The 13536-nt window shown below is 34.9% G+C and overlaps 3 protein-coding genes across 3 annotated transcripts; all 3 read right to left on the bottom strand.

Moving 5' to 3' along the window:
- Positions 1-3067: 3067 nt before the first annotated feature.
- LOC143601959 (uncharacterized) lies at positions 3068-3556 on the bottom strand. The gene has a single exon (XM_077079226.1). The coding sequence runs from the start codon at positions 3554-3556 to the stop codon at positions 3068-3070; it is 489 nt and encodes a 162-aa protein (XP_076935341.1).
- Positions 3557-3766: 210 nt separating this feature from the next.
- On the bottom strand, positions 3767-4962 carry LOC143601960 (uncharacterized). Its single transcript, XM_077079227.1, has 3 exons — positions 4354-4962; positions 4177-4296; positions 3767-4102 (listed from the first exon to the last, which is right to left on the bottom strand). The coding sequence occupies exons 1-3, from the start codon at positions 4960-4962 to the stop codon at positions 3767-3769; spliced, it is 1065 nt and encodes a 354-aa protein (XP_076935342.1).
- Positions 4963-12799: 7837 nt separating this feature from the next.
- On the bottom strand, positions 12800-13201 carry LOC143601962 (mediator of RNA polymerase II transcription subunit 32-like). Its single transcript, XM_077079229.1, has one exon. It carries the CDS (start codon positions 13199-13201, stop codon positions 12800-12802), a length of 402 nt encoding a protein of 133 aa, XP_076935344.1.
- Between the last annotated feature and the right edge of the window lie 335 nt (positions 13202-13536).

A 13536-nucleotide genomic window follows, 5' to 3' on the forward strand; every position in this document is an offset into this window, starting at 1 on the left:
TTTTGACCTTGGGTCTAGGTGTAACAATGATGGCACACACCATGATATATCACTTTCTTGCCTTTTCATTTCTCCCCCTAATGCCAGGAATATTGTTTCGTTAAAATGGCAATCATCAAAACGTGCTATAAATATATCACCTGTTAAAAGTTCAAGATATCTTATGATGGAAGGTGTTTCATATCCAACATATATTCCCAACCTTCTTTGAGGACCCATTTTTGTGCGTTGTGGTGGTGCAATAGGAACATACACAGCACACCCAAAAATTCTAAGGTGGGAAATGTTTGGCTCATTGCCGGAAACAAGTTGAATGGGAGAGTATTTATGATTTGCACTTGGTCTCACACGCATTAATGATCCAGCATGCAGAATTGCGTGACCCCAAATAGAAACAGGGAATTTTGTCCTAATTATTAATGGTCTAGCTATCAATTGTAGGCGTTTGATCAATGACTCAGCTAAACCATTTTGCGTGTGCACGTGGGCAACGGGGTGTTCAACAACAATCCCCACAGACATGCAATAATCATCGAAAGCATGCGATTTAAATTCTCCCGCATTATCGAGCCTTACTCTTTTAATGGTATAATCAGGAAAATGTGCATGTAATTTGATAATTTGAGCAAGAAATTTTGCAAAAGTGACATTACGAGTCGATAATAAAGAGACATAAGACCACTGCTGGATGCCTCTATTAAGACCATGAAGTATTTAAATGGTCCACATGGTGGATGAATTGGTCCACATATGTCACCTTGAATTCTTTCAAGAAACATCGGTGATTCTTTATCAATTAATGGTGAAGGCCTTGTAATTAATTTCCCAAGAGAGCAAGATGTGCATTGAGACATTTTATCTATTTTGTGGATCTTTTGATCTTTCAATGGATGCCCATGTGTATTTTCAATGATCCTTTTCATCATTGTGGATCCTGGATGGCCTAATCTGTCATGCCACAAGTTTACGATACCAAAATCACAACAGTTTTCTTTGACTGCCATATGTGCTTGAGGCACATTTATATATGTATAATGCAAACCATAATGAAGCATTGGTAGCCTTTCCAATATATGACTTCTCTTTACAATATGTAAATATTTTTCATTATCAGCAGTCCTCGACTGGGTATCATATACATTATGATATATATTCTTGAAACTCAACAAATTTCTGGTTGATTTTGGAGAAAATAGAGCATTTTCTACTAAAAGCTTTGTACCATTCGTTAATTCTAAATTAGCTTTTCCCACTCTTTCTATTATGTCAGAAGGACCTGATATTAGAGCTGCACAAATCGGGTACACCTTGAAAACCCGAACCGGTTCGGAACCGGTTTTTTTCAACCCGGGTAGAGAATGACACCGGTTCCAGTCAGGAACCGGTTCGGTTCCCGACCCGAACCGGTGCCCAGATATGCGAACTTTTAAGAACCGGTAGGGTATGAACCGGAACCGGTTTTTACGTAAAAACCGGTTCCGCCGGTTTTTTTTGAAATTTAAAAATTAGAGCCGTTAGGAACCGGTTCCAACGGCTATATAGCCGTTTTTGACCGTTGGAACCGGTTTTTTAACTATAAATAGGGTATTTTCTTACTAATAATAGCAAGTTTCAAAACTATCAAACACACTCCAATTCCAAAACCATAAAACACACTACAAACCAAAATTAACCTTAAACCGACCACAAATGGCATCCAATGATGACGTTGTTATGGTGATCGAAACAACAAGATGCCCCGATGTTTGGGTCCATTACGATTTGTGTCTCATGACCGACTCACATGAGTTGGCACGTTGCAAATATTGCTCGAAGTTTCTTAAAGCAGGGTCCAACTCGACATTACGAAAACATACGAATAAGTATTGTCGAGAGAAAAAAAGATTGGAAGATAAAAAAAAGGAAGTGGGAGAGTCGTCCGGCTCTACAACCCAAAAATAAGTATTCCCGGATTAAAACGACGGACTTTGTTTTTTATGTTTTAGTTGTTATGTTTAGTATCGTTTATGTGTTAATAATGTTTGTAATAGTTAGTTTTTAAATAAATAAAATGTTCGTCGTTATTAAAAAAGTAACAAAAATTAATCGAACAAATTATAATAAAACATATAGTACAATTCTTCTTCGTCGAAACAAATAATTTTACCAAAACAAATAATTAGTCGAACAAGTTACAAATAATTTTACCAAAACAAATAATTACAAGTAATGGAAACAAGTAATGGTGAAACAAGTAATGGAAACAAGTTATATATAGGTTTGGCCCAAAAACCGGTTCCAACGGCTATATTGCCTCAAAAACCGGTTCCAACGGATATATTGCCTCAAAAACCGGTTCCAACGGCTATATTACCGTTGGAACCGGTTCCAACGGCTATTTGGTGTCTAAAAACCGGTTCCAACGGCTATATTACCGTTGGAACCGGTTCCAACGGCTATTTGGTGTCTAAAAACCGGTTCCAACGGCTATATTACCGTTGGAACCGGTTCCAACGGCTAGTTTGACTTTTTGTTTGACCCTTAAAAAAAACCCGTCGGAACCGGTTTTTCCGGGTACGACCCGAACCGGTTCCAAATAATAACCGGGTAGGAACCGGGTTGGAACCGGTACTGAAATATATGTAGTAGAACCGGTCCCGATTTTCGGGTACAAAAATACCCAAACCAGGTATTGTTCCAACCGGGTTGGAACTGGAACCGGTTCCGGTTCGGTTCCACCGGTTAGGTTCCGGAACCGGTTTTTTTGTGCACGTCTACCTGATATTGTGTTAATATTTCCCTTTGTTGGTTTTAATTCATGAAAATATTTTTGAGATTTTAAGATAGTATGTGTAGCACCACTATCCACTATGCATAAATCAACATTATTTGATTGATCTTTTGCTCCAATGAAATTCATTTTAATCTTCAAATATAAAGGAAAAACAATAAGTGCATATATTATACATTCCTAAATTTATTACAAGAGACTTTTATTTTTACATGAAAGGAAAAGTAATTAAACATAGTTAAGACATAAACATGAAAGGAAATACATAATTATCATTGTGATTTTACAATATCACTTTCAGGGTTCAAATTCATTGATAAAAGCTGAGATATTCAACTCAATATCGGTATCATCAATTTTGTCGATATGATTCACTTCCTTTTCCTTTCCTCTCAGAGATGTTTGATATAATTCACACAGATGTGAAGGTGTTCGACAAGTCTTTGCCCAATGATTAGTACTTCCACATCTGAAACATGAGCCTCCATCATTCTGGGACGTACCAACATCATTTTTAAACTTGTTTTGCTGGTTAGCGTGGTACTTATTAGCTTTTTGGCTACGACCACGACCTCGACCGTGTCCACGTCCACAATTATTATTCCATTTAAATGAGTGGTTGTGACCACTAAAATGGGTTTTATTGAAATAGTTTCGGCCACGCCCACAACCTTGCCCACGGCCTTGTTCCCATTTACGTCTAGAATTCTTATGATCATTATTATAAACAATATTTACTTCTGGTATGGCTAATGATCCCGTGGGACGAGCTTGATGGTTTTTCATTAATAGCTCATTGTTTTGTTCTGCTATGATGAGATTTGTATTCAGATTAGAGTATGTTTGAAAATTATTCAACCATAATTATTGTTGCAAAATTATATTTGATACATGAAAAGTAGAGTAAGTTTTTTCTAACTTATCTGCCTTGGACAAAAGAAACTAGTTATGGAACTATTATAATTAGCAACCAAAATCATCTTTAACACCAAATATTCAAATAAAATCATCTTCAACATCTTCTTCGTCACGGGCAGCAAACCAAGCCAGCAAATATTCATCCTCGAGATCATTCGAGAAAGTAATTTCTTCTTCATCAGCCTCATCTTCGTCTTCCAAACTTGCATATGCCACTTCATCGCTCATTGAGTCGTCGTATTGCTCTTCTATCTGTCCAATCAGCCATTTGTTAGAATAATCAATATCTTCCAAAGATATAGGATCACAGACAACATCTTTGTTCCATCGGTGCTTGAATGCTCGGTTGTATCTGACAAACACAAGATCTTCCAGCTTCTCATGCTCCAACTGGTTCCATTTATCCGAATTCACCTATTAAAAACAAAAAAACACAATACATTTTAAATAAAGAACTTTATATGTTCCAAAGTAGGAATAATACTTACATAATCAATCAGGCTCCAGTTTCTATCACACCACGACGAACTACACGTTAAACTAAGCACTTTGATAGCTAACTCTTGCACATCAGGGATTTCTTTCCCCGTATAACTTCCACCAATCGGCTGATACCAAATTCCAAAATTTAAATATTTCAATAGTATGTACTATGCAGCATGTACTTTATATAAAGTATAACATATTTCAAAGTTAGATAACTTACCGGGAGCTATTTTGCCATGGGCTCTAACTGCAAGATCATCACTAAAACATCCCGCTTGGTCCACCCATTTTATCAACTCCATCATGATCAAATCTTGTTTGGCCTGACTCGGAACAAGCCTTTTAACGCACTTCATCACCCCTTTCATCACCTCCTTGTCTTTCTCGATATCAGGGGTCGTGCAATAAATAAAGTAGTAGCCAGCTGCATGCAATGGATTATTCAGTTGACAATCCCATCTCTTGTCGATTATGTCAAACACCACCTTACAATCATCATCCTTATCAAAAGCCAATCGGATTGCTTCTTTTGCAGTATCCATAGCTTTATATATATAACCCATTGCAGGTTTCTTTTCATTCTTAGCAAGTCGCAGTACTCGAATTATAGGGCCCATAACTTTAAGAGTCCAAACCACATTGTACCAAAACGATGGCATGGAAGAAATTTTACTCACCGCCTTTACTTTAGCCCATACACTTTCCCTCCATTTTTCACATGTGAACATGTTCTTCAAACATGCTTTATGCTTGTGCAGGCTTTGTAAGGTAAGATACGTTGATGTCATGCGGGTAATCCCGTTCTTGGCAAGTCCTTCTTGTTAGTGAACTCTTTCATCATGTTCAAAACATCGTAATCGTTGTATATAAAACCAACAAGAAAGATTGCTCTTTTAATGGTTGTTTTGACTTTAGCAATATTCCCGATATCCTCAAGCATTAGATCAATGGAATGAGCGACACAAGGAGTCAAAAACAAGTTTCCTCTACTCACCATCAAAAACTTGCCTAAATATAATGAAATATATATAAAAAATTTAGTATTTAATAACAGAAAAGTAAAATCTTATAAAACAACTAACCTGCTAGTAAAGATTTGCTTTTATTATCAGTGATAACTTGAACAACATTAGCTTCTCCAATTCGCTCCACAAAGTCATTAAGTAAAGTGTACATCTCGGTCTCTGACTCCATAAAAGACGATGCATCAACTGCCTTCAAAAACACGGTACCTTTGAAACTGTTGACTAAAACGTTGATCACCGTTCTCTGCTCTTTATCCGTCCAACTATCCAACATTATCGAACACCCGTATTTTGGCCATTCCTCTTTATGCCCGTCAATCCACTTATTCACACGGTCTACCTCATTCTCAAGAAGCGGGCCGGCTAACTAATCATGACTAGGAGGCACAAAACCTGGCCCATAGTTTGCAATAGCCTCAACCATCTTTTTAAAACTATCTAATCTAAGAGCACTGAGTGGAATGTCTTCAAGGTAACAAAGCGTAGAAAATGCGTGAACAATTTGTGCTCGACCCTCTTTGTAAGAAGTATCGTTCATGTTGTTTGTTCGGAACTTGTTGCTTCTTTATTACTTCTTGTCAGGAACATGGCACGTGGTCGCCTCACGTTCGACTTCATTCTTTTTCCTTGTCCACCAATCTGTGCTCCACTCTTCTTCTTGGACTTTTGGTTTTTCATAGGCACTTTTAGTTTGGCTTTAACATTAAAGATATCAGTGAAAATTAAACCGCATATGCATGTAATACATTTAGTAATAAAACAGACCCTAAATACAGCAATGATTCACGCGCAACTGTGAAGAATAGCGTATATGTGACAAGCTGTCACATATAGGCGGTATAACATATATACGCCTTATATGTGGTACGCTATCACATATGCGCCACATATATTATGCTATATATATAGTTTTCTTGCCTTTTGTTTTTGTAATTTTTATTCTGATGAAATAAGATTTTTTCTTCCCTGCTTCTTTTCTTTCTGTGTCATCATTCTTCAACGATTACAGTAACCGGTATTAAACATGCGTAATCGACACCGGTTACTCATGCACATCGCTGGGTTAAGCATGTACTAAGGCCGGGTCATGCGACTTACGAGATACAAAACTGCTAGGCGCGCGCTTCCCCGGCCCCGATACACACATAACCAGAGCTATAACACGCGTAACCGGAGCCGAAAACAAGTAAAGCTGGAATGTACAGTAATTTCAAAAAAACGAAAGAAAACGTTATTAAACCCTAAACCCGTTCACACACAAACTGGTTCTAACCCGACCGGCACCAAAATAACCCTTTTTTGAAACGACCCGTTTCAACCCTAACGAGTTCTGACCCATGATCCGAACCCGCCGACCCGTTTGCAAGTCCAAGCAGTAAACATATAATCGATCTAATTTCATAGCAGTTAACACAAACAGACAAACTGATTTTAAAGAAATGAACATAAACTAAGAACATATCAAAAAGACAAAAACTTTAATCAAGCATAAACAGCAGTGAAAACTTTTGAACATAAAGACATAAACTTGATAGCAAAATAATAAAAAGAAACAGCTGATCTTATAATAATAGGAAACAAATTTACCTTTGTTACTAGCTGCTAACGAGAGAGAAATAATAATATTGATGATATTGTTAGTGACGGCAGTTTAGGTTAAATTTTAATTTATAGAGAAACGTGAAAGAAATAATGTCGCCTCGAAGAACCAAAGCGGACTCTTCATCGCCACCGCTTTAAGCGTCTCGGAAATGAAAGTCAGGTGTTGGCGGGAATATAAATGGGCCCAATAAAAACCCAATTGGCCCAACAACAATTATACGAGCACAAACTAATTTAACTAGACTTGGGCATAGAGGTGCACAAATTGGGTTTTTTAAATACCCGATTCCGAGTATGGAATTGGGTTCGGGTATGACCGGGTATTGAAAAATCGTGTATTGTCAATACCTAGGTCGGGTCCAGGTATTGCCTCTAAACAAATAAAGCTGAAATGTACAATAATTTCAAAAAAACCGAGTTATGGAACTGATTTCGGTTTTCGGGTAATGCCGGATACAAATCGGGTCTGGTTCGGGTATGGGTTTTGGTACCGAAATGCATACCCTATCTGTACCCTACGGATATGGTAGGGTACATGTTCGGTTATTAAAAGAGTATTAAAAAACCGGTTCCGGGTTTTTTTTTTCTGGGTCCGGTTCCAGGTTCGGGTTTTTTTTCACCTCTACTTGGGCATAAAACCTGGTTCCAAAACCGACCCACAGGTATAAACCATGTTCCAATTTCTTAGAGGAACTGTATCCAGGCCTGGAACCAAATCGGACTCACCATAATCGGTTCCACGTCTACATTGTCAAAACCCATACTTGACCCGTCCAAAACCTAGCCAAACCAGAAAAAAAAAAAGAAAAAAAAAACAACCAACCCGATCCAGTTATTGACTTTTGTTGACCAAACTTGAAACCGGTTCATATCCGATTATGATCTTATAAAAACCTTGTTTAGGTACCTCTAAATTTAACCAAGCACAATAACATTAACCCAAGTCCATAAAGTCGGCCCATATGACAAAACTCACAACTAAACCCAACCCAATGATGAGTATCGTTACGGAACTCTTAAATTATTTAAGAACCTAAAGGAACCCTTGAAAACTAACGTTTTTTTATAAAAATTTTTGTATGCTAATGTTATTTGAGTGTAGTTTTATCATTTTTATATCTATATTTATGATTACAATTTAGAAAATTAGTTTTTATACATATCTATGTTTTTTTTTTGCATATAAATTTGTTATTAAATAAATTTTACACATATGTAAACTTGTTATTAATATATGTAATAAAAAATTTATATATAAAATATGATAAAACTACTCTTTAATAATGTTAAAATATAAATATAAAAAAATGTTTGGTTGCTAAAAGTTCTTAACTTTTTTAAAGTTTTTAAATAATACCAACCCCCAAACCCAATTAAATAAATAACAACGTAATTAATCTTAAAATTAACATACATTAATATAGCTACAAAGTACAAATGCTAATGCTTACATTTTCTTAAACTATATTAACTATCTTTTGAATCTATTAACGAGACTCGTTTATTTTATAAAAACTTATACCTTTTATAAAACTTACACACTTTTTATAGATAGTATCACGTGTTTATTTAACTTAAGAATCAGTTAGTCAAGCTAAACAAGACGTGCACGCAATCTCAAATTTTGATGAGCCTTGCAAGGTTTCTTTTTACTTAAACATTTTCGACTGGAACACACATTTAAATTTTATTTTTGTGTGATGCGCTATTATTGCAAATTTGTTTGGTAGTATCAATCCCTTACCCGATTATAATTATTACCAAATGCTAGTATCTGGCCCAACATATGTCGGGTATCTTTTAGATAATATTACATTATCGTCTCAAATCTACATAAAAAAAGTTTTGTTTTATATTTTATTTTAACGTCATTATATCATTTTATATTATATGCATATTTTTTATATTATTTACATCATCATTAGTGAGTGGTCTTGTTATAAAAAGTTGGTTACAGTTATTAAACTTTAATACCAAATTATGATTATTTTCAAACATTCCTTTAAAGACTAAAGTATAAGCAAGTCCATATTCTGCCTTGTTGTCACACCCCGACCAAAGGTGGCGGAACATTCCGAGGTGTAACGATTGTCCATAAGCACATGACACTAATTAAAGTGACAGTATTTAATAAACTCATTTTATTTCACAACATCGAAAATGTCACATAACAATTATCCATAAAATAACCATAAACAAGATATCACAAAATATGGCAAATTTGATATTGTTCATTTTTACTAATATCCTAAGGTCTTTGATGTCGTTTTCTTCACAATCATAAATCAACCAAGATGCAAACCTGCAACATTTCATAAAATAAAGTTTGTCAACACAAAGGTCGGTGAGCAATTCATAAGTTTAATCATATTAGTATATAATAAAGATAGCCACAAAACTTGCATACGAAACGATAAATAAAAGTGGTAATTTGGATAAATAGATATCGCTAAACACATTAGCGACACCTAGCTATAAGGGGATACCAAATAGTCTAGGATTTTATAGTTATCGTTAATTGCATTACGTTAACGACACCTTGCTATAAGGGGATGCCAAATAGTCTAGGATTTTATAGTTCCACCAACCAAAAGCGATAAACACATAGGCATATAAGCATAGAACACCAAATCGAGCAATTATTTAGGTAAAGTATACAACTACGTTTGTGGTTTAAGATTCAAATATAAAGCATTTTGTTGAATAAGTATGAAATGTCACCCCCAAAATAAAAGATGGAAAATGGGGTATGAATTACTCACCTTCAAGTAGTAAACTTGAAAGATGATAATTTGGAGATTTGTCGGAACGACGAGTTTAACGCACAATGCCTAAAAAGAAAAGAAGTCTTGAATTTAGAAAGGTTGTCTTGAAGGTCTATAAACAAAATAAATATTGAGAAATGTAAATAATTAAAGTTCAAGGTTTAAAATGTGACTATTTAAGAATTTATAATAATAACCATTAAAAATGTAAGTTTGCTCAAAACCGGGTTAAAGTATCTAACCTTAATATTTACTCAACCTATGTTAAGTAATAAGGTGGGTAAAATGTAAGAATGCAAATCCTTTGGAATAAAGATACTAAACGGGTTTTTTTTATCGAGTGTTCGGGTTGTCGGTTCGGGTCTTGATAATTGGTCAAACCAAAGGTCAACTTTCCAAAATATTGAATGTTATGAGACAACTCAATAAAATTTAATAAGACTTAACCAAGTATGTAGTTCCATTGTTTTAGAACTAACAACGCACGTTAAGCGAGTGTTCGGTTTTGTCGTTTCAAACTTTGTTATGAGATCAAGTTGGATCCAACATTTCCAAGTACTTAAGAAAATATTTAAAAATCAATTTGTAACTATTTTTAAAGAAATATACAAGTCTTGATGGCTAAAAAAACACACTTGTGTGTCTTAAGCGAGCAAGAATCGGTTTGGTTCGGTTTCCATCTCACAACAAGTTCACAGATGGTTTCCACATGTCCAAACACTAAAGAACTTGTATAATAATGTACAAATAAAAAAATACCAAAAGTTAACAATAAAGTCTTTAAACAAAAGTTCGGTTTTCGGTTCGGATCGTTTTTCGGGTTAAGACTGAGGTAAGATTCTACAAACCCATAACCATAGAATTTGTAAAAATGATTTTAGAAACTTAGATCTAACACTAAGTATGTTTAAACAAACAAAACTAGTAACAAAGTTCGGTTTACGGTTTAGAGCTATTTACGGCTAAACCGAGCATAGACTTTTAAAAACTCATAACCATGGAACTTGTAAACATGACCAACAAACTAAAATAAGCAAGATTAATATGTATGAAAAGTTATATATATGTATATATATCAAGGACACGAAGTCCTCCATGAAGCCTTGCCTTATGGGGTCCGAAACCTCACCGACCGGAATCGGAGAAGTAACTACCAAAGGTAAACAAGGGGTGTATATTATATATATGTTGCACAACCATAAACAAGTACTAATAAGGCTACATAAACTAATTAAGATGAAAGACCAAAATCCTTCAAGAACACTTAAGAAGATAACCTTGAATCTTTGATGTTTGAGAGAGTTTTTTTTTTTTGGAGTTGTAGCAAGGGAAAATGAAGAGGAAAGGTGGTGTATATATAGGGTAATGTTGGTGGTCAAATATGAGTGTGAGACACAAGAGTTTTCATGCAAAATGGATCAAGACAAAAACACAAAACAACAAAAAAATAAATAAATAAATAAATAATAAATAAATAAATAAATAAAAATAAAAATAGTATGTTTTCAAGACCCAACAAGTGTGAAACAATATTGTAACATAAATCCATCATTTTGATTATAACATAAGCTTCGGTTTACAAATCAGGTCGGTTTACATAATAAACAAATACAAAAACGAATACAAACAAGACCTGAAATTGACGAATGTCACACTTGTCATTAAGTAGTCCTCAATCATTGCCCAGACTGATTCTATATGAGTATACAAGCAAATATAAACCTACAAAACCTACTAATTACAAGAGTTTAATTAACAATGATAATTGGCAAAAATAGTTTATAATAACCATGTTATAAAGACAAAAACACACAAACTACTATAAAAGCAATCGTTTTGCAACCGAAATTACATCCACACTTTTTTATGGCCGAAACTTGAGATTGTGGCCAATCGATGATTCCTTTAGGCCTCCCCCCCCCCCCCCCCCCCGGTTGTTTACTCAGCGGTGTAAATATACTTGATTTCGTCCAAAAAATTTCTACAGTGTATAAAATTACATGTTTTCATCCGAAATCTTTGAGCCCCCACGTGTTAGTCAAAGTTTCGCTGTTCTGGCCAAATATAATCATTGAATAAAATCTTAATATATATATTAACACTATATCATTTAATCTTAAATAGCGTCATTACTTTATAAAAGTATTTTTCTAATCACTTTCATACTTTATAACTACACCACTTACAAACATGAAACATATATACATCTTGAGACTGAGTAAAATGGAAAAACATAGGTGTTTGATGCTCAAATAATAACATATTTAAATGCTCATTTCATAAGTAAGTTATTATTATTTATATAATGTATTCAAGAACTTATGAAATGAGCATTTAAATATGTTATTATTTGAGCATCAAACACCTATGTTATTCCACTTTACTCAGTCTCAAGATGTATATATGTTTGTAAGTGGTGTAGTTATAAAGTATGAAAGTGTTTAGAAAAATACTTTTATAAAGTAATGACATTTATAAAGTTAGAATAAACTCAAATTTTATAGTCGAGTACAGTTTTATATAAACGATTTTTGGTATAAACGGTAAGTCAAACTACTCATTACGGTTTATAATATTGCCAAGAAGCCAGTGAACTCATAGTTACTGGCAATTCATCAGCACCCAAGTAGACAATATCAAAGTTGAACTTCTAATTTAGCATAGTTCATGGATCTAGTTATTGCATATCTCTAGAGATAACCAATAGGTTCAAGCTGCACCAAAGTCGATGACATTTATTTATCGTGCATCTTCAGTAACATAAGGCGAGGTTTCACAAAAGCTGGCCAATACTTTTTTTGGTTTTGAATGACCAACGAAACATATTTATAGCTGGCCAATACTTCACTTAGTGTAAAAGATAACTAACCAATCATGATCAACCTATATATTAAGCGGAAAGTAAGCCTAAGCTCACCGAGATTTGGTTAGCTTTTACAAATAACAATAATTTAGTGAGTGTAAATCAAAAATTTGATCCTTAACAAACCCAATAGATGGAAACAGTACTGTCACAAAAACTTGTTAATAACTTGTTAGTAAAACTCGTATCTTCTAGCCAACCTGTCTACGTTAAAGTTGAAACAACCACAAAAATGCAACAGTTTTAAGTTAACTACACCAAACGAACAGATGATAATTATTAAATATCAAACAAACCCAAAGCAAACCGAAGATGTGTGTGTTTACAACCGATACATTAAAAGTCATCACGAATCTAAAATCAAAAGTACCTATTGAGCTGAATCTTCATGAAACCTAGCATCAAACGAATGCTGCGGCATCCCCAAGTTTCCCGCAGATCCCGACCCCTGTTGCAGCTCAATCACCAGCCACCGAACCGCCTTACTCATTTGCTCCAACCGAACAGCACTAATCGGTGGCAAACCTGGCTGCCCAGGCTTCCCAGCCACCGACCCCGTGGCCTCATCCACCAGACACTCAGAGCCAATTCTGAGTTTGACAGACTCTACAAACTCCTCGGCCTGATCACAGGCGACTCGAAACAGTTCGCGGGTTTGTTTGAGATTCTCCAAGGCGGCATCAGCGGAGGCCTCCTTGGCTTCGAGAGTGGCGGCGATTGCAACGACGAATTCTTGATAAGCATTGTTCATAGCATCTACGATGTCGTCCATTATTACAAGCAATTAAAGCTGCTAATGAAACCCTAGGGACCTGAAAATTGGAGAATTGTTTTTATCTAATCATTTTTAGGCAATAATAATAATAATAATAATAATAATAATAATAATAATAATAATAATAATAATAATTCATATAGAGGTTACAAGGAAGGATTAACGAAAGATGAAGAGAAAGAAATTGTACCTTCCGATCAGAGTAACTCGTTGACGAGTAGAAATACAAAAGATGAATGAAAAGGGGTTAGGGCTCCGTTTTGATTGATATTCCAAAAAAATATAAAACACTTATTTGTTGTTACTGGTTTTGATCAGGGGTGCAAACGAGC

This window comes from Bidens hawaiensis, unplaced genomic scaffold, assembly GCF_021521415.1.
Source record: "Bidens hawaiensis isolate Kalapana, Puna unplaced genomic scaffold, B.hawaiensis_p1.1 tig00057674_1, whole genome shotgun sequence".
Taxonomy (NCBI): Eukaryota; Viridiplantae; Streptophyta; class Magnoliopsida; order Asterales; family Asteraceae; genus Bidens; species Bidens hawaiensis.

Bases quoted from the DNA above. Each gene is read 5' to 3' on its own strand.
- LOC143601959 (XM_077079226.1), bottom strand. From the start codon at position 3,556: ATGAAAAACCATCAAGCTCGTCCCACGGGATCATTAGCCATACCAGAA.
- LOC143601960 (XM_077079227.1), bottom strand. From the start codon at position 4,962: ATGACATCAACGTATCTTACCTTACAAAGCCTGCACAAGCATAAAGCA. The intron at 4,297-4,353 runs GTACATGCTGCA...ATTTGGTATCAG, and splicing joins TATGTTATACTTTATATAAA to CCGATTGGTGGAAGTTATAC. The intron at 4,103-4,176 runs GTAAGTATTATT...TGTTTTTAATAG, and splicing joins ACTGGAGCCTGATTGATTAT to GTGAATTCGGATAAATGGAA.
- LOC143601962 (XM_077079229.1), bottom strand. From the start codon at position 13,201: ATGGACGACATCGTAGATGCTATGAACAATGCTTATCAAGAATTCGTC.